Genomic DNA, 27027 nt, shown 5'->3' on the forward strand with positions numbered 1-27027 from the left:
ATTTCCAAACCTGCATAATATTAATTCTTATATTAAATTTTAAAAATAAAAATTAATTATTTAAAATTAAAAATTATACTAGAAAAGTGTGCACCGTATATTAAATCAAACTAATTCGGTTTGGTTTGGTTTAGTTCGATATTTTTAAATCGGTTTTTCGGTGTGAATGAAAAATAAAATTAGGATAAAGTATAAGATACTTAGAAATTTAAAACTATGTTAAGGAATGATGCGTATTACAGTGGAACACTTATTGTGCTAACTAAAAGACTATATTTGTCTTTATCAAGAACATTGTGCCTCCAACAATTTATCGAAAAAAACAAGTATGAAGATGGTTTTTTACATAATGTACATTGGTAGAAATATATTTGAGCTTCTCTTGGAAATTAATACTTCAAGTTAACTATTGAATTGTACATTTGGTGTTACTTTGATTTGTTCATAAATGATTTAATTATTGATTGAATTTTTAATTTTTAGTTAAGAGAATGCCCATATATATATAAAATATATTAATTTTAAATTTTTTTAAAATAAAAGTTCGATTTTTCGGTGCACCAAAGTTTTGAGACCCTTACACCGAACACCGAACCGAAGAATCGAACTTCCAAAAATATAACACTGACACCGAACCGAAAACCCGAAGAACCGAATTAGTTCAGTTCAGTTCGATTTTTTAATTTTCCGGTATTTATGCCCACCCCCTAATAAATGATATTAAATTAAATATTTAAGATACATATTTTCTCTTGAAAATATATTAATAAACATATGTTCTTAATTAATATTATAAAAAATAATTGATTTGTATTTTTTAATTTAAATATATTTTAATTAAATTAATCATAAAAACTAAAAGTACATAATTTCTATAAACATCATGAAATGCATGTTTGACAAAAAGATCAATATTATAAATATAATATCATAAAATTATAAAACATTTGATAAAAAGATAATCTATCAAATCTAACTTTTAAAAATAGTCTGTAATGTAAAATATCGAGTCAATACTCCTAAAACAAATGAAATTGAAAATATAACTTAAGTTCTAAATTCAAAACAAAAGATTTAGCATAATACTCTTATGTCAAATTTCAACATAACATATATAAATATGATTTTAAAGAAAAGGAACACGTAAGTCCATAACTTTATTCAACAATGAATTCTAATTTAATTTAAAAATTAGAATACTAACAAAATTACACCAATGATTTTTTTAGAAGATAAGAAAAATTGCATGGAATCACGTGAAGTAAAGGTTAAGAATAAGAAAGGAATGAAATATAAATAATATAAAAAAATACTTTTAGAAAATATTACAATAGTAAAAATAAAAACAATTTAAAATAATAAAAATAAAAAATACATTAAAACGTAAAACAAAAATAAAAGGAAGAAATTAAAAGTAATCAGCTTGTAATTACACCATGTAATTACCAACAATTCACAGGCCCTCTGTGAATTGGAGAGTGTAATTACACCCTATCAATTAGGGGTGGGCATAAATACTGAAAAACTGAATCGAACCAAACTGATTCGGTTCTTTGGTTTTTCGGTTCGGTATTGGTGTTATTTTTTAAAAGTTTGGTTTTTCGGTTCGGTGTTCTATGTAAGGGTCTCAAAACTTCGGTGCACCGAAGAATCGAACTTTAATATAAAAATTTTAAAACTTTAAAAATTAATAATTATATGAACATTCTCTTAACCAAGTGTTACCCAATTTTGGCCTAACATTTTCAAAATTCGTAACTTTTAAGTTTTATTTATTTAATAGTTCAAAATAATTTTTTTCATAATTTTAAAATAAGTTTATCGATAACTATCCTTATTTATCAAAATTTAGGAGTTTTTATCAGTTAATTTTAAAATTGCATTTTTTACATGTCATTAGTTACGCTCATTATATTTTTTTTTTATATTCATTTTATTTGTTACATTTGTTAATATATTCATTTTGATATTTTGCACGGTCTAGAAATTCATTCAAATACGAATTAAATTTGCATACACAAATTGATCGATAATTTTGGGTCATAAATCCCAAGCCCACAATTTGAGCCCATTACATAATTATTTTCCTATTTAAGTTATTGATTAGGTCAAAAATGAAGGGGGTGGTGGATAAGATTTGTAGGGGTATAATTTACAGATTTTTTATTCTTTAATTGTTCATTATTTTCCAGTAAGTCACCGGAATTCCGCCGGAATCCGGCGAGTCCACCACCCAAAACCCCTTTGTTTTTTCTTCTTTTTTCTGGTGAAATAGTCACCGAAAACAGCTCCAAAATCAACCAGCAAACTCCAGATCCGCCAGACCCAAAAGACCTCACTGGTCAGCCCCTCTCCTCGTCCTCTCCGGTGAAACCATGATGCCGGAGAGGCGAAATAACCACTGTTCCGAGCTCCAAGCTCACACTACCAAAAACCCGCCTGAAAACAGCCAACAACCGCTTCATTTTCCTTCATCCAAAACTAGACCCACCTGAAAACAAACCAACCTCCGACCACCGTTCCTTCAAGCTCCATTACCACTGAAACCAGTCAGCCAAACGACCCCAAACCACCTCCAAACTAGACCCAAACGACCCCCATTTCTCTCTATTTTTCCGACCCCCAAACAGACCCCATTTTCCCTTCTTATCCAACCCAAACCCACCAGCAAACAACCACCCTTTTCACGCCAAACCACCCTCCACCGGAAATGACCAACAGTCCCCTTCCCCGTTAATATTGCTCTTTATTTTAATTGCTACCTGAAAGCTTCATAACTCAATCTTAAACACCATAGCTAGAAGAGAGGAAGAAGAGAGAGTTGTATTGATTGTATAATGTGACTTGATACAATGTATCTGTACATAGTGTGTATTTATACTACTAATAGATGCAGTAACTAACTCATGCCAACAAGGCATCTTTCTAACTAACTTTCTACTAATTGGTTAACTAACTCAACCATATAGCTTGCTTAACTATTTACACTAGTTAACACTTCTCCTCAAGCTTATGGTTGAAATACATTTGCCATTTCAAGTCTACTCATTAACAAGTTGTGTTGTTCTTTTCCCAGCCCTTCAGTCAGCAAATCAGCTAGTTGATGTTTGATGTTGATGTGTTCTGTTTTCAACATCCCTTGACAAATTCTTTCCCTTACAAAATGACAATCAATATCTATGTGTTTGGTTCTTTCATGAAATATTGGATTGGCAGCTATTTGAATAGTTGTTTTACTGTCACATATCATACGTACATGTAGATTTATACACACTCCCAACTCCTTGTATAGGCCCAACAACCAAGTAATTTCTATTGCACAAGTGGCCATGCTTCTGAACTCTGCCTCAGCTGAGCTTCTTGACACTGTTTCTTGCTTCTTGGATTTCCAAGACACTAAAATATTTCCAAACTTTACCAAATATCATATGACTAACCTCCTGGTCTCCATACATGCTCCTTAATCAGAATAACAGTAAGCAGTTAGTTGTGTAGTATGTTTGGCTGGCATTAACAGTCCTGAACCAGGAGCCTCTTTGATGTATCTCACCACTCTTAGAGTAGCCTCCATATGGGACTGTTTAGGTTGGTGCATAAATTGGCTTAACACTTGTATAGTGAAGGCAAGATCTGGTCTTGTCATAGTGAGGTAGAGTAGTCTGCCTACTAGTCTTTGGTACTCTGTAGGATTTTGGAGTAAATCATCACTTTTAGCCCCTGTGTTGTCCATATGCTCATCATACTTAACAGAAGTGAGTTTTTGATTCATTTCTAGTGGTGTATAGGCAGGTTTGGCTCCTCCTAGACCAGACTCAGAAATGAGCTCCAAAGCATACTTCCTTTGTGTCATCAAAATACCCCTGTTGGATCTAGAGAACTCAATACCTAGGAAGAATTTGAGTTCTCCTAGATCCTTCATCTTTAAGGTGTTTTGGATTTCCTTTCTAGTGATGCATAACTACTGAGGGCTGCTACCAGTAATTAGAAGATCATCCACATATATTAGCACTATCACAATGTCACCATGAGCCTGTTTAGTAAAGAGTGAGTAGTCAAAATGACTCTGTGTGAACCCCATCTGCACCAATGCCTCAGTAAGCTTCAAGTTCCATTGCCTAGGTGCTTGTTTTAGACCATACAATGACTTGTGTAGTTTGCACATCTTCCTACTCTCCCTTTTATGGGCAAAACCACTAGGAATCTTCATATAGACCTCCTCATTTAGATCACCATTGAGAAAAACATTATGTACATCCATCTGATAAATGTACCAACCTTTAGAAGCAGCCAAAGCAACCACAGACCTCACAGTTACCATCTTGGCTACTGGACTGAATGTCTCACCATAATCAAGACCCTCCCTCTAACTGAACCCCTTAGTAACAAGTCTTGCTTTGAATCTTTCTACTTTTCCTGAAGCTAAAAATTTGATCTTATAGATCCACCTACACCCAATAGGTATTTTACCAGGAGGGAGGTAAACTATGCTCCAAGTATTATTAGCTTCTAGAGCTGCAATCTCCAAATCCATAGCTTTTACCCAAGCAGGATTAGCAACAGCCTCATGATGCAGGCTCAGAAATAGAGGAATAAGCATGCAGAACATGTCTATAAGATGGAGATAAATGAGAATAAGTGAGATGAGCTGCTAGTGGATATAGACAAGTATTGGATTTGGACTTAGTGACAAAGTCCTGCAACCATAGAGGTGGTGTACTTGGTCTGCCTGATTTTCTTGAAGAGACAGCAAGAACCTGAGACAAATAACTGGGATAGGAGCTGTTGTAGGATGTGGTATTGGAATATGTTGTGAGGATACTTCAAAAGTGTCTATGAGAGGCCCAGAAGAAAGTACTACTGACTCAAATGAACACACATCAACAGGTAGTGCAATATCAAGGACTGAAAAGATAGGTTCTGAGGAAGCTTGCATGTGTTTAAAGAGAAATAATTCTTCATGAAACACCACATGCCTGTTTACAAAGAAGCTATGAGTATGAATGTCATATAAGATATACCTTTTTGTGTGGATGAATATCCCATGAACACTGCAGGAATAGCCTTGGAGGAGAATTTATCAACTGGTTTAGGGGTAGCAGCATAGCACAGACATCCAAAAATCTTCAAGTGAGATAAGGATGGGGAATGATGATAGAGGTTTTCATAGAGAGATTTTTAGGAGAGGACTCTAGAAGGAAACCTACTGAGGATATACATAACAGTAGAGATATAGTGACCCCAGCTTGAGTGGTATTGAAGCTTGAAACCTAAGTGATCTAGCAATGGCAAGGATTGTTCTATGTTTCCTTTCAGCTACACCATTTTGTTATGGTGTATAAACACAAGTACTCTGATGGGCAATGCCAAGGTCACTTAGTAATGTCTGAACCTCACCACTGAAGAATTCACAGCCATTATCAGTCCTCAGAGTTTTCACAGTGGTGGAGAATATATTCTGAACCTGCCTCAGAAAGTGTTTGAGTACTACTACAGTGTCAGCTTTAGATGCAATTAAAAACACCCAAGTATATCTGCTAAAGTCATCCACAATTGTCATAAAAAACCTCTTGCCATTATATGTAGGAACTCTGTAAGGTCCCCAAAGATCACAATGCAACAATTCAAATACATGTTTTGTCATATGAGTGCTTGAAGGAAAATGAAGTTTAGTATGTCTAGCTAGAGGACAAACAGTACATGGAATTTGATCAGTACTCTTTAAATTCTTGAGACACTCATGCCTCTTTATTACATCAATAGGTGCATGACCAAGTCTTTTGTGCCATATACTACTAGACTGAAAGTGAGTAAAAGAATTGATAGACTTAGGTAACTGAACATGTGTACTACTAGTGACCAGCTTATCTGGAGCTTGACTTGGTCCCTCTTGTAGTATGTATAATCCATGTTCCTCCTTACCAATCCCCTTTACCAGACCAATGGAGAGATCCTGGAAAAGACAAAAGTCAAGGAAAAAACAAACCATACACTGTAACTCTCTTGTGATTTTTAATACTGACAATAAGTTAAACTTGAAGTCAGTGAGGAATAACACATTGGATATAGACTGATTAGCTAACACACAAGTGCTCCCAATATGAGAAACTGCTACAACTTTACCATTTGGTAAATGTACCTTACTGTCACCTTGAGCATGAACTTCCCTAGCTTTATCTAGGAGGCTAAGGTCAGATGTGATATGATAAGAGGCTCTAGTATCAATTATTCATTGTTTATTGGCATAATTACATGATAAAGTAATAGGAGCCAAACCTGCATCATCAGTAGTGGCAATGTTTGCAGAAGGCTGAACTGTTGTGTTCTCCTCATCACCAGGTCTGGAAAGCAGTTGGAGAATCTGTTGATACTGAGCAGAAGTGAAAAAAGATCCAGTGTGTGGACCTGTTCCTAAAGTATTTTTTCCTTTGTTGCTACATCCTATTGTCTCTTGTCCAAGGTTAGGAGAAAGATCCATCTGATTAGCATACATCCCAGTGTTCAGAGGTTTCCTCTTGGACTTGAAATCTGTAGGATATCCAACTATTTTGTAGCACTGCTCCCTAGAATGTCCCTTGCACCCACAGTGTTCACATTGTAGAAAATTTTTTCTAGTCTTGTAGCTTCCTCCTGAAGAACTAGTACTGTTGTTGTAGCTTCCTCTTAAAGAACTAGTACTGTTGTTCTATCATTCACCATGATCACCAGCTCCTGAGAATGAACTGGTGGAGTGTACTTTTGATGATCCTGCTCCATTGTTGTAAGTGTGATTTCTCTGAGTGTACATTGTTGTGCCTTCTATAAGTCCTGACCCATTCGAACTGTTACTTGCCAGACTTTTCTGACTCTCTTGATCAATCAGCATTGCATAGGCTTTGTTTAGTGAAGGAATTGGACTCATCATTAAGATCTGACTTCTATGAGGGAAATATGACTCATTTAGCCCCATTAGAAACTGCAGAAGCCTTTGATAGTCACAGTGTTCACCAAATTTTTTGGACTCCAGACATGGACAACTTGGACATGGCATAATAGCATCATACTCATCCCAGAGGTCTCTTATTGTTGAGTGATAGTCAGCAATTGACATTGTACCCTGAGTGAGAAAGTGAATCTCTCTATGTGCTGAAATATTTTGGATCCATTCACAGTGTCAAACCTTTCTTTTAGATCTAGCCACACCTTTCTAGTATCAGACGCATACATTACATACATTACAGAACTAAGAAGACCAAGTCTCACTGCATTCATAATCCAGCTTAAAACTACTGCATTACACTTTTCCCACTGATCATGTAGCTCAGGCTCAAACATAGACTTAGGAAATCTTCCATCTACAAATCCTAGTTTACTTTGACCTACTAGACCAATTCGAAATGACCTACTCCACAAGGCATAGTTCTCTGATCCTGTTAATTGTAGAGAGATTAGAGAACTACCTAGAGTTTCTGTATGTTGAAGAAACAGAGGATGATTGTGATCAATGACAGGAAATGTAGTTGTGCGAGAACCACTTCTAGTACTGGTGGCTTGAATCTCAGCTCCTTCCATTGTACCTCCAGTCATGAGATCCTAAAGCTTTCTTCTGATTCACCTGATTTTGGGAAGATGAGATCGAAGTACCTAAGTATTCTCTATGATCGTGGGCTCTGATACCATGAAAGCTTCATAGCTCAATTTTAAACACCATAGCTAGAAGAGAGGAAGAGGAGAGAGTTGTAGTGATTGTATAATGTGACTTGATACAATGTATCTGTACATAGTGTGTATTTATACTACCAATAGATGCAGTAGCTAACTCATGCCAACATGACATCTTTCTAACTAACTTTTTACTAATTGGTTAACTAACTCAACCATATAACTTGCTTAACTATTTACACTAGTTAACAGGTACCACACCTTGAGCTCATGACAACGTCGGAACGACGAAGGACAGCAACAACAACTCCGGTGAGCTCGAAACAACAAGACAATCAGGAGCTCCAAGCTCCATTTACACCGACGCTCCACTAGCTATGACAACCAACTCCATCAGATGGTAGTTCTTTAGATTTTAATATTTTGCTATTTTACTTTGTTTGTTTTTAACGTTTCAGATCCGGCCGTTGGGGTTCAAACTCCGGCCATCCTTATTGCTGTTTAATGATTTTTAGTTATTAATATTTTTTGAGTGAACACTGTTCTTTCTTTTAATTTTGATTGTGGTTGCTTAAGCTCTTACTTATTTTAGTGTTACTGTGATATTTTCTTTGATTTTTGTTTATTTTCTGGCAGCTTGATTGCTTATTTTTTTTACCATTTTTATTTCATATTTTATGGGAAGTTGCTTTACTGTTTTTCTTCTTAGTTTTGATTACTGTTGCTATAAGAATTCAATTTCTTTTTGTGGATAAAATTTATTCACTTTATTTTAATGTTTCAATAATGCGTATGTTTCTGTTATTTTTTTTTAATTATTATTATTAATTTAATATATTCTTTGTTGATTCTTATGTTGGCAGTTATTAATTTTTGTTTACTTTGTACATCTTTCTTCTTCTTTTTTCTAAAATCTTAATTTGTTGCTATCGTTGTTGGTTTAATTGTTTTCCATTTCTTGTACACATGGTTTTGTGTGGTTATTTTACCATTTTTTTTACATCTTAATAGTTTTTTTTTTTATTTGTTAAATTGGCCAATGACAAAATCTCTTCGTCGGTTTTCGAGGCCTCCCCAATATTAAAAGACGGAAATTTAGTTTAAGTTCATATATTTTGTATGTTAAAATGACCGATGAAGAAATTACCGTCGATTTCCAAGGCCTCCCACATCAATAAGATGAGTTTTTTATTTTTAAGTTATTATTTGAGTTATTCTTTTTTATTCATATTTATTTATTACTAACACTTTTACTAAGTGTCTTTACATGTACACGGAGTTGCTTCCCATTGAAGCTATTATAATTTTTATTTATTCTTTTGTATATATTGATGTTAGACAAATTTTAGACCGTGTCTTATATTATTGTTTTATTTTATTACTTGTGTATATTGCATGTTTATTATACTTGTATATTTGTTTTTATCTCCTCCTCAATTTGAAAAAAAAGTGAATTTAGTCGGGACCCACAGTTATGAATTTCGAAGGATGCCTAACATCTTCCCTTCAGAATAACTTGAACCCCTTACCTAGAATCTATTGGTTTTGTAGATCACTTAATTGGTTCCCTAGTTTTCCTAAAATTAGGTGGTGACTCCTTTAAAATTCGTTTATTCTTTAAAAAAATTAAAATCGATTTAATTGATTATTTTTTGAGTCACGGCGATGTTTCGTCCTATTTGAATAAAGTAGGGATGTAAACACTAAGAATAAAAAGTCAACTAACAATTAAATCATTCATGAACAAATTAAAGTAGCAACAAATGTACAATTTCAATAGTAAACTTCAAATATTAATTCCCAAGAGGAACCTAAACATATTTTTATCAATGTACATTATGTAAAGGAACCTGTCTTCATCCTTGTTTTTCTCGAGAAGTAGTTGGAGTCATAATGTTCTTGACAAAGACAAATATAATCTTTTAGTTAGCACAATACGTATTCCATGGCGAGACACATCATTCCTTAACATAGTTTTAAGATTTTAAGTATCTTATACTTTGATTTTGTCCTCATTTATTTTTTTATTCACACCAAAAAACCGATTTAAAAACATCGAACTAAATCGATCCAAATTAGTTTTGGTTTGGAATACGGTGCACACTTTTCTAAAATACCGAAGAACCGGACGCCCACCCCAACTGTCAATTACACCCAATTACCTATTGACCAGGTAATTACATGCCCAACCAAACAAGAAAAATAATGTAATTACATCAATTACACCAAATCTAATTACCATAGTGATTTTCCAAACAAGCCCTAAAGAGAACATAAACAAGTATGTGAATTCAAAATCTGAAATCTCTAGCATAGCTACCTAATTGGCTATTTATAGTGAACAGATTAGCTAACTAATTTCGTAGGATTCAACCCCTCATAGACAAGCTTATATCATTCCTGTTTGGATACTATTTTGATCATGTCCGAATCCTGCCTTCATGGAGCTATGCGAGCTACATTAATAAGACACTTATTTCTATGACTTTATTCAAATTTCAAAGTGATAATATTTTAAATGAATCTAAATATTATTAGTATTTTATATTCAATATGTTTAATTAATTGAATTTTCTTATTAATGTAGATAAAGATATAAATGTTGATTAAGATAATTTTAACAATAAACTCAAATGTGCTTGACAACGTGTAGGTGTTGAATATACTATAACTTATCGTAAAATTATGTACTTTTATATAAGCATATGTTAGAAATGTCAACAAATTGACAATACTTATAAGTTTGAATTTAGATTGAAAAGAATTTTTCTTATAAAAAAATAGATTGGAAAAAGTAATAGCTATCATGCATCCGCCCATGACCCTTTTAAAGTTAAATTGAATTTGATCATTTAAGAACTCTTTAAAATGAAGGATTGATTCATCCTAGCACATCAATTTTTTTGGGCAAATTTGAACTTTATTACGATGATTGTTATGATGCGATGTTAGCTAGCGCCTAAAAGAAAATTTTACATGGTATATCAAATATGCTATATGTTCATCATTCGTAGTTATACTTTTATAAAGTACAATTCATGGAAAAAAAAATCCAATCAATTCCCTCAAGTAATGTTCAATGGTCTTTTAGATTAATGCCATTTGAATAATAAAATAACGTATGACTGAGATTCATTTCAAATCTTACACTTAATAGAAAAGTCAAAAATAGTGAAAGCAAAACTAACGATATCCATTAAAATAGTTCGATTATTGAACATTTACACCAGAAAAATTACATTCTTTGGAGAGGATATTTTTAAATTCAATGTACAAATTGTCATTGTCAACGTCTTAATTTAAAAAATTGCCAATGCCACTGTCAATTTTTTTAATTTAAAATTAAAATGTCAACAGTGGTGATTTACTCACTGAATCAAAAAAAAAAAAAATTCACCAGCGGCCAGCGCTAATTTTCGAATAGGGTGATATTTGGTGTAAATTTAGAATAATCGAATTATTTTAGTGGACACTGTTAGCTTTACTTTCATTAATTTTGACTTTTCTGTTAAGTGTATGATTTTAAATGAAATTCAAAATTTTAACCATACATTATTTTATGATCCACATGACATTTAATTTAAAAGGTCATTGAACATTACTTGACAAAATAAAACTTGACAGAATCTTTTTCCCAATTCATGATCTTTACTCTCTTACCTCTCTCCATAGTGTCGCTCATCTCTCTCCTTTATATTTGTTTGTATTTTTGTATTACGAAAAGAAAGGAATTTTTTTGGCAATTACTATATTTTTGTATTTTTATCTTGATTGCTGTGTTTCTATTTTTTTTATTCTTTGTATACAAATTTGCTCTTGTATTGTGTCTATTGCTACTCAATTTGCTCTTGTATTGCGTCTATTGTAATATGACTTTTCTATATTCCATTCAGTTGCTATTTTTACCCAATTCATGATCTTTACTCTCTTACCTCTCTCCATAGTGTCGCTCATCTCTCTCCTTTATATTTGTTTGTATTTTTGTATTACGAAAAGAAGGATTTTTTTTGGCAAATTACTATAGTTTTGTATTTTTATCTTAACTAGGTAATTTATCCGCGTTTTATGCGGGCATTAATAATTTTTCTAAGCTTTTGAACAACCTTTCCAATAATCGACTGTTGTAAGAAAAAAAAAAGTAAAGTTTAGTAGATTTTAAGAACATTTCAACATAAATTAAATGATTTGACATTATCATATATCCCAAGAATTTTAAATATATAATGAATGATTTAAAATATCTTGATATCTAATCATTTTTATCTTTTACATAATATATCATAATATATGTTTGGTGAAATAATTATCTTGTTAAAACTGAGTGATGTTTATATGTAGCGATTAAACATATTTTTCTATTTTTTGTACATGAAAAATATATAACTGATAATTTTATGGTTAGAATAACTCTTTGTTAAAAAAAAATCTATAAAAGTTTTCGATAATCAATATTAGTTATAAATAAGTTAAGACCGTTAAAAATGTACACCACAACAATATAAATAATTTTTTTTAGAGACAATCTACTTGTCTGAGGCCAAACATTCACCACTTTTCATTATTCTTACTTTGTTATTCTAACAAAATTTATAGAAGGAGAAATATAAATTTGAAACAACAACAAAATAATATTGTTGACCCTTTTAGAAATTCATTCTTCATTAAATTATTGCTCTGAAGGCTCTTCTAGATGCTTCATTAATGCAACTTTACGACTTTTTCAGAAATATGTATGTATAGTTGTTGCATTATGAAAGTACAAGTAGATCAAAATGTTGGATTCTAGACTCATTAAAGAAATATTCTCGAACATTAAAAAAATAAAAAATGAGTCTAACCTTGATAACTCAAATGTTCAGCAATGACTTGGGACATAAAGGACAACAAATCTATATTAATAGACATATCTTTTGTAGCTTAAGATATTACTTTTATTTAGAGCAGGTTTTGTTTCATATTCTGCAAATTAAGCTTGCTGAAAATAGTCATAACTCACACCAAAAAAAAAATTAGTAGAGCTGAATGAGAAGGAAAAAAAAAGAAAAGACATTAAAAGGACGAAAGCTTTGACCAATTGAGATCATATACATACCAAACGAAAAATAATCAATACAATTTTAAGGAGACAACAAAATAGCGAGAAAAACACACATTAAAGGGAGTAAACTATGAGATATCCAATGATGATAACAAATCATTCTTACCAAAAAAGTTCTCATGTTTTTAAATAACAAACCTCAGAAAATTGACTAACACTTCAATCAACTTTCAATCCTAAGTACTCATAATATCCAGTGATAAAATTTGGTAAAAATAGATAACAACAACATAAAAACAAAAAAATATGGGCATACAAAGTTATTAACTCTCAGATGATTTTCTAAAGAACACAAAATCTCATCCTTGTATGTGAAGAAATGACGTTATTGATAAACAAATTAAAGATTTGTAAGGATTTTTTTATTGTACCTTCAACAATTCTAGTAGAGAAAACTTGCTTAAATACTCAATTAACATTTGTGATTTAATATGTACTAACAAATACTTATAACAATAATATTGCAGAAACATAAACAACAAAATTTAAAGCATGTACTAAAAAATAACAATTAATAATATAAGCATAAATTAATGACTATAAAAACATATCAGGATCTGTAACAATTGAATGAAACAAAATATAAAAAATCGACCCACTGAATGCACAGTGTCCCTTAAGGAAATTATTTCTCCCTATTCCCCGAGATTTAAAGGAATAGATCCTCTCAAGAAAGAATGATTCTATTCACCAATTATTGATACAAAAAAATGATGCCAGTGAGTCATTCAGCAGGAAAAAGTACACAAGTATTTAATTGTCCTAAAGAAGAAGAAGTTCAAAATTTTAGTTGTTTTAAAATAAGAGGAAATTCCTCTATTTATAGACAATAAAAGGTAGTGTGAACAAATATTTATTTTGTCTTATCGGAAAGGTCACAACATCTCATAAAAGTCACATCTCTTCATAAAAGTCGCAACTCTTTATAAAAGTCACAACTTTTCATGAAAGGGGAAAACTAGTTTTGGAAACAAAATAAATTAAAAGGGAATCTTGGTTTGTGGTGACGCCGTGTAGGCGGGTCTAGGTTCTTTTATATATATATATATATATGATTGTTGTATTTCTATTTTTTTTTATTCTTTATATACAAATTTGATCTTGTATTGTGTCAATTGCTACTCAATTTGCTCTTGTATTGGTCTATTGTTAATTTGACTTTTCTATATTCCATTCAATTGCTATTTGATGAAATAAATAATTTATGATCTATTTTTTTTTTTTTATATATATCTCATTAATCATGTATTTCTATTTTAATAATTTATAAGATTACTATTTTTACTATATTATTTTACTTTTTTTTTTTATTGACTCAGAATAGTGATATTTGTATTTTATATTTTTATAATTAAATTAATCTATACGTATATGTTTTTATAGTACATAATATATGTGTATAATGTATAGGTTCACCTTCTCATCTCCCTCTCCGCTGCTCCACCGGCGAGACCCGAGCCGTACTCTTCCCTCCTCTCTCAGCCCCTCCACTGCCCAGAACCGTCTGTAACTGCCACCGTCGCCGTTTGGCTATGGCCGGTGGACCACCGAACAACCAAAATATATCTCTTCTGCCAAACCACTAAAGAGACCACCGCCTTTCTCATCTCTTCCTCCTCTTCTCTCCCTCCGTCCTTTCTCTCTCATATCCATCTCTGAGACAGCGGCTGATCCACCGCCGTCTATGTCGGCGTGACCACCGCTTCTGTTTGATGTCCTCAACGGCGAGCCGCGTGAACACCGCCCCACAGTGACAACGACAACCACCGTGGTCAAGTCCAAATCGATCAGGCATTTCCAGGTTGAGATATCATTTCTTTTAAGACGGATCCTTACAGATCCGTCATCTTTCAAATACTCATTTGCTATGCTTATCACTTCAGTTCTTTTTTTTCTTTGAATATATTAGGAGATCTGATTTTGGACTCTTGACTGACAGTTCCTTGTGTAAATTTCTGTGATTTCTATGTGTTTATTCTCTTAGATTATCATATGCGAGCCCCTACAATCTTACATGAACTTCAAAGGACAGGTGCTTAAACTGTTTCCGGTTGATACATGATCATGTTTTAGCTGTTAAATCTAGGTTTTGGCATATTAATCAGCTTGTTTGATTTGATATCTATACCAAATGTGATCTTTCTTTGCACAATTTCGTATTTTTTGCATATTCTTCTTTGCGCATCCTCGGTTAAGTTCGAATTAAGACATCCCTACATGTCTAAATATGGCAATGTGAGATCTTTTGACATGCTGATTGATGAATTTTATTTGCTGTTAGGCTGCATTAACTCAATTCTTTCCTGTTTCATTTCCTTTAAATTGATTAGGATAGCTCGAGTGCTCAATTCATTATGGCATAATTTTGGGTTTGCTGATTGAAATGCTTGATTTATGGCAATAGTTTAATACAAATTATTACAATCCAGTTAATTGTAATTATTATAATCACTGTTGTAATTGGCAATAATTTCAATCAAATTATTTTAGTTTAAAGTAGTTTGGGGTGATGGTGGTAATAGGACCCCGTGAAGTATATGTATAGTTGGTAATTGGCTGATAGGTTTGTGGGTGGGGAGGAGGCATTTGGCTGTTTTCTCTTAATTTTTCAGTCAATTCCAAACCACAGTTTCTCATAAAAGAGGAGGATCATCATTATTAAAGCCTATTAATCTATCATCACTCTAAACAATTTAAGTGCTTCTTCAAAATGATTATTTATCAACCTGTGCAATTGATATATCTGATACCAAATTGCAACAAGGACTAGTCTTTAAAGTAGGCAAAACCTTTCAATAATTTACCGAGAGTGAAGAGTAAAAAAAACACCTTAAGTATCCCTTTAGGCAATAAAAATCGATAGCTACTGATCGAAAAACAAACGGTTGAAACCAAAATAACTTCTTATGGAGCACCAACAATGATCAGTGAAGAAGCCCATTGCTTGGATTAGAATTGTAGAGTTAAAAGGTAAAATGAAAAATTGAGAAAGATAGTAAACCCTAATTTTGGAAGTACGTGACATTGCACAATTCATGGACTCTGAAAATGTAAAAGAGATAAATACTCTACGTATTAATTGACCTTTGTGTTATTTTGTTAGCAACTTCTGAAGCTCCAATATTTGATTTGCTAGCGAGAGTGATCAATGAGATGTGAGGATCAACAAATCTTCAATTGTGAATGACAGAAAAGATTGGAGAGAGTGAGGAAGGTAGATTCGCTAATTTGAGGGGTCCTTTGTTTGACACTATCATCCATTTCTTTATGTTCTTTTCCCTTTTTTTTTGTATGGGTTGTAGCAAATTTAAGAAAATAACGTTTCCCCCTAAATTAATACAATATTTGATTTGTAATTTAAAAACCCGCATAACTAATTCAGATTTATGTTGGATAGAAGATGGAATAACGAATACATGAATAAATCAACTCTACATAATTAATACCTACTTAAAATCATACATAGATTCCCTTCTAATCAATCAACCAAATGGCACAACCACAATAGCTGACTTGGCTCCCTATTGCTCTGGTCTACGCTTCATTGTGAGTCGCGCACCCTCATGTGCTACTCCACTATAAACAAACAGAATTACTACAAATAGATTAGAACATCTCTTGTGTCGGACCATTCGGTCGAATGCAATCTCTGATGTCAATGACACGAAAAAGAGATATATACGACGAATGGAAGATATTGCTAGAGTATTTGAAAGCATCTACAAAGCCAACAACGTACACAATAGATTGTAGGTCCCACATGATGCCTAGTACCTTCACCCAACCTTATCTCTCGCCTATTGACCTGAATCGAGCTAACTTTCACTCGAGGACTATCAGTGAAAAGTTTTTGGAACGTTAGTTCCTTTCGGTGTACATCTCACCTAAGTTGCTTAGATTCAGGTGTGAGTATATGATGCGGGTGCAAATCCAAGGGTTGGATTTGGCAAAATCTAAATTTTAAGATTCGGGGGTACAAAACCAAGTATGGATATGAGTGCTGAGATTTGGCTACTAATTCTGAACTTATAAAATAGAGCTATAAAGATATTTTAAATTTTGAAAGATTTCTAGGTTGTCGTTTCCAAGACCCACAACTACTTCTTTCAAGCTCTCGTGTTCTACCCCTAAAAAAAGGAAGTCATTCAAGGCCTTACACCAACTCTCCTTAGAGACGTTGCTACTGTCTTCTAAAAGAACACAACCTCTTGAATTCTTAGTTTCTCTCTGTTTGGCGTGAAACATGAAGCATCAAATGTTGACAAAAAGGAAAAGCTAAAAAAGATTCAAAAAGGACTATAATATTAAAGATATGCCATTTCTCATGTCTTAAATCTATTTTATCTTTTATCAAAATCTCAATCTTCCCCCAAATTTGTCCATGAACTTTGGTCAAAGTATTTGATGCCGGTTGACTGAATCCCACACTCGCACTCGTCTTGTGTTGACACGGGTGTGGCAGCAAAAATGAAGATTCTGTGCAACTTAGCATCTTACCCAAAAATTTACCTAAAAAAAATTACTAATGCTTGCATAATTCTATCAAGCTAGGTTGTTTTTTAGCTGGCTACATAGTATTAGTAATGTAGTGATTAGTTATGAGGAAATCCTATGTAATGTATTATGTAGATATTGGTTATGAGGGTTTAATTATTCATGTATTAATTATTCCACCTTCTATCCTACATAAATAAAATATTACATAGATTCCCTTATAACTTATACATGTATTAGTTATGTGGGTTTCTAAATTGCAAACCTAACTCCATATTTATTTTATACATTAATAACTTGCCTCCTTATCAACCACCAAATGTGATATTATTTATGCAAAATTTAATACTTGCATAACTCAATTGTCAAATCAGCTACCAAACAACCCCAAGTGTTTAAAATTTGAAGAAAACGTAGTTCATAAATTATCTTTTTCTTTATTTATCAACCCAGTCCATTATAACGTAGTTTATAAATGAATTGTCTACAAAGAGGAAATGGAAATTATGGCATCCATAAATCTAAAATAAAATTTCATTACACTATTGATTGTGTGGCTCTTTTTACAAATAATAAATTGAGGGATTTTAAATAGAGGGAGTTTCATAAATGACTACTGTTTGAGCCTTTTTAATAATCTATAGCTATAATTTAGATATTTACCATTTATAACAATTATGTGAGGTGTCAAGTAAAAAAAAAGGTATCATGTGATTGTATTCGTTGTATCGTATGATAGTTTAGGTTGTATCGACAAATATAGTCTGGGAATATACAAAGATACAAATAATAAAAATACAGGGGACTGTATTCATTCGGCCCTATTCATTAAGCCCTATTGTATCAATGTTGTCACCAATTTGTATTACTTGTATTCATTCACATTATGTTTGTATAAATGCATGCAATCTTGATGGATACAATCATGATAGTTATATGGGTTCACTTAAATTCACTGGGTACACTTAAGACACTGCTGTGCCCCCTTTTTTCCTCGCGAAAAGAAAAAAAAAAGGGTTTCAACGATGTGACAACTCTTTTTGGATAAATGAGAAGATAAAGAGTCGCCACCTAACGAATTAAAGACGTGCAAATTACAAGTACATCTAATTAACTAGTCTACAAAACCATAGATCAGGCAGGAGTTCAAGTTACCTCAAAAGAAAGGTGTTAAACACCTTTTGAGGTCCACAAATGTGAGTCCCAGTCAAATCTCATAAATTATGTGGGGGATTGCATGACAAACAAAGCTCATTAATTATTAGGCTAAAATGACTGTGATTTGCCTTCTGGGTCTAGCTCGTCGCACTAGGCTTGCCTAGTGCGGGTTACCTCTCCTATGTGGTTTGCGAGCTATTGCATAGGAGCAGGTAAAACCCTGTGCGCACCCCAAAGGGTAGCGGCTGCGGGTTTCCCTTGTCATCAAAAAAAAAAAAAGGGACTCAAAACTATATTTAAGATAAGTGATCAAAATAGACGAGGTTGATTATTAATTACTTAAAACAAGATTTAAGTAACGAAATAGTTAAAACAACATTTATCACTTAGGCAAATAAACTCTAAAAATTTGAAGACTAATTATGACATAGTTAGACATACAATGAAAGAGGAGCAAGGAGAAAGAGTTGACATCAAGAGGTATGAAAATCCATAAAGAATGCATGAAAACTAAACTACCCCAAATAAACATTTAAATAATAGATGCGAAGCCCGGTATTTAAGTGGAGAAGGGTAGAGGGGCGGGCCCATTATCCACCGAGTTTAGAAGGCTGTGATTGGTCCAAAGGGCGGGTCACAGACGGATTTCTCGGTTATTAAAAAAAAACATTTAAATAATAGATATAAAGAAAAAAAAGGGAAAAGATTGTATCCTAAGAAGTAATCGCTCAACCACGTGTAAAGTTTTTAAAAGACTTTTTAGCCAAAATGCAATGGCTATCATGCTGATCACTCATGGCTATAAGTGTACCATGCAGATCACTACACACATTTACTTTACGGGGTCCTATTACCCCTCTCCCCCCAAACGAATTATAATGGAATTATCACTTTCCTAGAAGTCATAACCAATTCTATGCTAAAGCTATGCAAAATACGCATAAACAACTGCATGTTCATTTTCTATTTTTTTTGTTCTTTTCCTTTTTTTACTTATTCTTTCTTTTTCTCTTTGTTTTTTTCCTCGTTGCTCGGAACCACCATTGATGTAGAGTATATTCATTGTTTTTTCTTTCTTTCTTCTTCATTTGATCTCTTGAAATTCATGAAGTAACGCTAGGTACTCTTTATCACACAACAATGGCATAAAATGGCAAAAAGTTACATATTACAGTATTTCCATGGCTGGCTTTTGACCATATATTTTTTTTTTAATGACAAGGGAAACCTATAGCCACTACCCTTTGGGTGCGCATAGGGTAAAATTCCCGCTCTTAATGCAATAGCTTGTAAACCACATAGGAGAGGTAACCCGCACTAGGCAAGTCCGATGCGATGAGCTCAACCTAGAAGGCAAACCCCCTGCTCTCGCTGGCTTTTGACCATATGATTCCATAGTTGGATCTCTGAAAGCCCATAGCACTAATGGATCACACTGATCCTTTTATTTCTACTTCCAGAAACATTGATTGTGCCCAAAACTTCCCCAAGTCTTGCCCCTTTTTTAAATTTCGTCAAACTTCCTATTTCCAACATCGAAAAGCTAATAAAAAATGCCAAAGCCACCATTGATGTACCTTATGAGCAAGCCAAGTACCTCAAAATTGCTCAAGATGGACTCAATGTTATCAAAAGCGAAAAGCGCAAAAAGCTCTAAGGCTCGTTGGGGCTTTAAGCGCGAAGTGCAAATAAAGCGTGGGATTTAGTGAGTAAAGGCGCAAATGGAGAAAACATACAGATTTATATATGTTTAAGTCTTAGACTAATAATTATAAGCATGAATAACAAATATATGGACAAAGAAATTGGTTGTTTTTACGAGAAATGAAATATCAGTGGTTTAGCATTGCCATTTTAGGAAATGCTCAATCACGCGGAGAAGTATATCTTAGAGCCTTGATGATGACACTGAAGTGCTCATTAAGTGAGACAAAGCGCTCAATGCGTTTCGAGCCTCACTTCAGGGCTTAAGCCTTTGATAACACCGGATGGACTTGAATCCATGGCTAAGTTTCGCGAAGATTGAGATCTTGATTTTATATTCTTCGATTTTTGCTTCTTACTGGGTTCCTTCAATTGCTTAAAAATTCAACATTCCGTCGGGCTATTTCAACATATTTATCATTGCGTTTCTAAGTTTCATCAGACTTATGCCGGGTTTGAACAATGATTGCAAAACTCAGAGAACCACCATTGAAGGACTTTGAGAAAAACTTGAAATGGTTATGATGTTTTTGTGATATCAAAAAAGGGAAAAGAATAATTAAAACGTATAATCTCCAATTAGAAACTGAAACATGAACTATTTGTTTCAGTTGTAGCCATTTTAGGACTTCTGGTTTAATCCTTGTGCGCCTACTAGAGGTGTATTCACCTTCTTGGGCAGGTCAACGTTTAAGGGTTACCAAATTCTGAAAATAAAAGGTTCAAGTGGGTAATTGGACTCCTTTGAAGTATAAGAGTGTCGTTGGGAAGTGGGTAATAGGTTGGGGGACATTTGGCTATTTTCTCAAAAATTATGGTGTGAACCCTGTAGTGTATGTCCATAATTTAGTTAACTCAATACACTGAGTGGCTTTAGTTTAGTCTGCGAAGGAAAAAGTTATTTAACAATGCCCCTTTTTGTCTGAGACATGATTTAGGCAAAGCAACTCTTAGAGAAAGACCAAACGGTCTCAGAAAGGGATCATCTAACTGGTGGTAGTGTTTGCAAAGTCATGCTCTTTGAGAGGGGAAGGTTTCCTAAACCTTCCTGTCAGCTTTTATCTGATTACTGATAACTGAATGCCAGACATAATGCTGATGCATGCAAAAAATGATTTGGTAAATATTCTTTAAATTACTGACAAAATAATAGCTAAGAAGAACGTGTGGGAAGGTTTCAAGTCTTATATTATCTTTTCCATGTGGGTCAAACTGTTTTGAAGTTGGAATTTATCAGAAAAATGTTCTGTTTGAAAGTTTGCTTCAATTAATAAGCATTTCCTATTTCAATATAATTGATATTATTGAGTGTTGCCCTCTAAAACATAAATGTTTTTGGTAGATCTACAGAGGTTCTTCTGTTATATGGACAAAGAAATGAACTTTCTACAACAAATTTTGTTGTTGACGGTGAAAAGTCAAACAGATACTCATGGTAGTTAAGTCTGTTTTGGGTGCTCTACTATTGTTCACACACACACCTGAGGATTAAGTGTTACTAGCATATTACATTTGTTCCTTACTGTCTTTAAGGTATATACACTAATTGCTTTAAATTAGTCTGGCGTCTTAATACTGTGTTTCAAATTTGATGTTGTAGATTTCCATAGCTTCTGTTTGCATTTGGTTATGACTACTCTATCATCGCCCAATAGTTCAACTGTTTCACCTTCTCGAGGGACAATTTCTCCAGCAGCCTTTGGGACATATGAATCTCCCATGCCTGGGGACTCTCATTCTGGCCATTCTGAACCGGCGATCAGTGATAATGATGAAACAGAGCTACACTTTGTATCATGGAATCAGGATTACAGTTGCTTTGCTGCTGGCACAAGTCGTGGCTTTCGTGTGTATAACTGTGATCCTTTCAAAGAGACTTTCAGACGCGATCTGAAAAGTGGTGGATTTGGAATAGTGGAGATGCTGTTCCGATGCAATATTTTAGCACTTGTGGGTGCCAAGGCCAACACTCAATACCCACCTAATAAAGTTATTATATGGGATGATCATCAAAGCCGGTGCATAGGTGAATTTTCATTTAGGTCTGAGGTTCGTGCAGTGAAACTAAGACGGGATTGTATTGTTGTAGTTCTTGAGCACAAGATATATGTCTACAACTTTATGGATCTGAAGCTTCTTCATCAGATAGAGACTGTGGCCAATCCTAGGGGACTTTGCTGCCTCTCGCACCAGTTAAATACATCTGTATTGGCTTGCCCAGGCCTTCGAAGAGGACAGATCCGGGTTGAACATTTTGGCCTGAATATGACAAAGTTAATCAAGGCTCATGATTCTCAGATAGCATGCCTAACCTTGACAATTGATGGGCTGCTTCTTGCAACAGCAAGCACTCGGGGAACTTTGATAAGACTCTTCAACACCATTGATGGGACTCAGTTGCAAGAGGTACTTTCTTCTCTCATATCTTGTTTTTGGCGAAGAACTAGACATTCAAATGGTGATTGGAAGGGATGAGCACAAAGCTAGCTCATTGCCTCATTCATTTGCAGCTTTCTTAGTGCAGAGCCCCATAAAAATCGGACATTGTCATCAACTATTCCTTTCCACTTTTATCCTGAATTAGTTTGCTGGGCGTAGCGATTATGCTAGACATGGTGAAATACATACTTGGAAAAAAGTGTTTTAATGTCAATAGATATCATATTAAGGTCAAAGTATTCCGAACATAATTGTATAACTGCCTCCTAGTAAAAGAAGTCGATCTTGTGGGTTGCACCATATGGGAAGTATTTCTAGCTGGTAAGGAGTGGTAAGATACTTATTGTCATCTGAACTTGACTTGGAGGCCATTTCATCTCCGATTCTAGCACAAGACGGAACATATTAATAGAAAGGGTACGTAATTGCAAAATGTGAAATAATTTAATATTAACAAATATTCGCTAGTGTTAGAGGTATGTAAATGCGATTAAAAGTTTCCTTCTGTAGTAGCAACAATTCACATTATTATATATGCTATTAGAGTTGTGGTTTGGTTCTTACCATCACCTATCCTTGAGAAAATCTCCATGTGTTTGGCCAACAAAATGATTCTGCCACACGTAATGAGGTGTGTTAGGTATATAGTTAATTTAAAAGCTTAAAATTTTAAATTGAGTCTAAGCATTCATATATTTTGATAACAAACCTTTGTCTGTAGTTATAACAAAATTAAACCAAGATGAGAATTTTAAATAACATTAATCAATGTCTATAAACCACAAGGGGAGAGAGGGGAATTTCGCCCATGGATCTCAAAACTAGGAGTCTTTAGCAAGACAATGACAACAATATTAGGTAGATTCCTATGCTTCCTAGCTGGAATAGTCGCTTGTACAGCATGACTTTTCACATGAAGAAAGAATTTGACAATTGTTTCTATAGCATTTAGGTCAACTACTAGGGAATGTTGTACAAAGGTCGAAAAGGGGACTAAGCACAATATGGGATGGAACTGAAGAGTCAGGAGCAAGAATGAGAAATAAGCTAAAGCTTGGGAGGAGAAAGGAGAAAGGGCAGCTAAGAAGAATATGAGTTGAGAATTTTTTCAGATATGTTGTTTGAGGGGTTTGAGACTTTGAGGAGATAGTAATAGAATTGTTATCTGACAAATAATAATGACGGGGGCAAACAAGTAACGACCTGTGTCAATAGGTATGGTGATGGAACAATAAGAGTTGGAGAGTTAACAAACTTTGAATGCTCTGTTAGTAATGGTCCACATGGGTGATGTGGGATGACATAAGAGGGGTTTGGGGGGTGGGGTGGGTGGTTGGGGATTAGTGTATTGCATGTGGAGAGTAAAATAGTATCATGAGGGTTGAGAGATGAATGATCCGTGTAAAAAATCCTTCATGAAGATGTGTCCGGTGGAGTGGAGTGCAATTTTTCTGAGTTTGCAAGAATCAAAATTTAAGAAATATCAGAGTCAATTGGTATTTTGGGATGTGAGGAAGGAGAGTCATTCCATTGTGTTATTGTTTGTAAAAAAAAGTGGGAACTGTTATTTAGTGGGACTATGTGGGAGGCTATGGGCCATAGGTGAGGTGTCAAAAATGGAGTTTTGGTAGGAAGTTCAGGGGTGGATGTGGGGGAAAAAGATCCCAGGGTATTTGGTGGGGATTTTCGCGTAATTAGTTATCGGAAAAAAGTTGGTATATAAAGCATTCTCTAGAGCAATAGATGATTATGGGTCAATCTTATATGGTGGTGAATGTTAGACCGCTAAAGTGCAACATATCCACAAGATGAATGTGGAGATGGATGCTAACCCGAATGTCCGGTCATACAAGATTAAACAAGATAAAAAGACCATAATTGCTAGATGGTGCAAGTAAGCATATTGGGGATAAAATGAGAGAAGATTGCTTGAGATGGTTTGGCCAGGTCCTACATCGGCCTCTTGATGCACCTGTATGTAGGTGAAACCATGGTCAGTGAGGTGCTAAAAGGGGATTAGGTAGCTAAAATCACATGAAAGAAAGTTATCTTGAAAAAACCTACAATTTCTTGGAGACTTAGTTAAAGATAGGACAATGAAATAAAAAAAACTACGTAGGTGCTATCAGCTAGTTGAGAATATGTTCTAGTCATGTTATACATCTATTTAGGTCCGATGCTTTTCTAGGAGTATTTTGGTCTTATCATAGATTTATATACCACTAAAAAACAATAATAGAAGTACGATTATGACATGAGATGAATTTTAATGGAGAAGCATGCTCAGTGAGGAATCATATAATCGACCTCAGTTTGTTTGGGAGACGTTGTATAAACTGTCACCAGTTTATCAATTTTTACTGGCATGTTCAAGATATACTTGGTCAAGGGATGAGAACTCTACAAACTTCTTATCTTCACAGTGTGAGAGGAGAAATTCCCAGTTGCTATCTAAATTCCTTTTCACGACTTCAAAAAATTCTAAACTTTTTCCTTCTAAATCTGTTTCACATGTAAAAGTACTCTTTAAATGTTGTGTAAAAATCGAACTATGTCAAATTGGATTGGAGAAAGGAGTAAATTTTGAAGTTCTGTTTTCTGTATGTGTGCGGTTTTACTATGAAATGTACAGTATCTATTCACTAGGGGAGGTAATATTTCTCGAGTATACTTCTGTCTGATTTCTGACTATTGAAAATGGAATTGCACAATGAACAAGAATCACGAGTCATCTTAGCTTTAAGAATTAGTTGCTATGTCCAGTTAGTTGGGTCTGCTTTTAGCTCTTTACTCTGCTGCTAGTTTGCTGACAATCTCTCCCTTAAGAATTTTTCAGGTCCTGTGATACTCTTGTGAGACAATCAACAAACAATTTTGACTTCTAATCGTCTACAAAATATAAAATGGCATTAATGCCCCCACTTCTTTGGATACTGATTTTGAGATGTTTTCCTCTAGTTCCTCTTTGATTTAAAGCATGCTTTGTATGTGATTCCTTTTCTATACTCACTGTCCTTTCAGCTAATGGTGACTGTGAATTTTGATATGTTCTCTTTAGCATAGTGCTTATTCCTTACCTATGCTTTATCTTAGGTGCGTAGAGGGGTTGACAGAGCGGATATCTGTAGTATTGCTCTATCACCAAATGTTCAGTGGTTGGTCGTCTCGAGCGACAAAGGTACTATCCATGTATACAGCCTTAGAGTACGTGTTGTTGGGGAGGATGCTTCAGCTGATGCAACTGTTAGAACTCCAACGTTGTTGTGTCAGAATTCATCAGCTTCTCTTGATGCACTTATTTCTCCAAGTACTGGAGCCAACCCTGGTTCATCACTGTCTTTCATGAAAGGTGAGTGTATTACGAAATTAGGTGTGCAATGCCAATTGGCTGTATATTGTGGCCTGATAACCAATCTTTAGGGTCTCCAGACAGGTTTTACCTGACAACAATAATGACACTAATAGGATTAACCACAGTGTTTTTAACTGATTTTGTAATAATTATGCTGTATTGTTCTAACTGCCAACTTTGATAAAGATTTATTTATTTTCTAAACTGATTTGATATTCTCACAATACCTTACCTGTTGTCTGGTGGTGAGGTGACTGTCAAAATTTCAGCTGGAACAGTTCTAATTTGATTCCTTTTTTTTAATACAATTTTTCAGGAGTTTTGCCAAAATACTTTAGCTCTGAATGGTCATTTGCTCAATTTCACTTGCCAGAATGTACCCAGTACATTGCTGCGTTTGGTTCTCAGAACACCATTATAACTGCTGGCACTGATGGAAGGTACTGAACACTCATCTTCTGGCTCAATATGTTACTCTATTGCAACATCAGTTAGCAAATTCAGTTTAACCTTTTAGCATTAGTGTAAGGTATTTTGGCATTAGAACTAAAAAGTTTACACCAATTCAGCTAGCCGGTTCTCCTTTATCTCACCTCTTTTTGGACTTCTGTCAGTTTCCATAGGTGCAGCTTCGATCCTGTGAATGGAGGAGAAATGGTACAGCAGGAATATGTCCGCTTTCTGAAAACAGAAAGTAGGCCGAGATAGTTCTGTTCCAAAAGAAGTACTTTCCTTGTAAATAAATCTGATGTTTTATCTATTGTGAAAAGAAGGGAAACAAACACCTGTGTTTGCTGACTAATGTGTATATAATGGCTCTCTATAAAGTGTTCAGATTATCCCGTATTTTTTATACTAATGTACTTAGATTATCCCGTGTTTTTTTTATACTAATGTACTTCATTCTGTACTAATACTTGGAATGATGCGTCATCATCACTGTATATTAATAATTGCTTCACTGGATTTCTCTATAAGGCGGTGTTCTGTTCACAAATACGCAGTGTTTTAGTACTTTGTGCAGTTGATTGTGCTTTTTGTGGCACCTAAGATGCTATTGTATTCCCTGCAGTTCAATAGGTTACACATCTTGGCACCAAGCTTGGTACTGATATTTATGACCTTGTTCAAGTTTTACCAACTC

General features: G+C 34.2%; 1 protein-coding gene across 1 annotated transcript; it reads left to right on the forward strand.

Moving 5' to 3' along the window:
- The first annotated feature begins 14146 nt into the window (after window positions 1–14146).
- On the forward strand, window positions 14147–26755 carry LOC125873068 (autophagy-related protein 18c-like). The gene is made up of 5 exons (XM_049553933.1): window positions 14147–14537; window positions 21693–22498; window positions 25625–25880; window positions 26200–26323; window positions 26498–26755. Exons 2-5 carry the CDS (start codon window positions 21722–21724, stop codon window positions 26589–26591), a joined length of 1251 nt encoding a protein of 416 aa, XP_049409890.1. The 5' UTR covers window positions 14147–14537; window positions 21693–21721; the 3' UTR covers window positions 26592–26755.
- The last annotated feature ends 272 nt before the right edge of the window (window positions 26756–27027 follow it).

Source organism: Solanum stenotomum, chromosome 8, assembly GCF_019186545.1.
Source record: "Solanum stenotomum isolate F172 chromosome 8, ASM1918654v1, whole genome shotgun sequence".
NCBI classification, from domain to species: Eukaryota; Viridiplantae; Streptophyta; class Magnoliopsida; order Solanales; family Solanaceae; genus Solanum; species Solanum stenotomum.

Bases quoted from the DNA above. Each gene is read 5' to 3' on its own strand.
- LOC125873068 (XM_049553933.1), top strand. From the start codon at position 21,722: ATGACTACTCTATCATCGCCCAATAGTTCAACTGTTTCACCTTCTCGA. The intron at 22,499-25,624 runs GTACTTTCTTCT...GCTTTATCTTAG, and splicing joins ATGGGACTCAGTTGCAAGAG to GTGCGTAGAGGGGTTGACAG. The intron at 26,324-26,497 runs GTACTGAACACT...GACTTCTGTCAG, and splicing joins ACTGCTGGCACTGATGGAAG to TTTCCATAGGTGCAGCTTCG.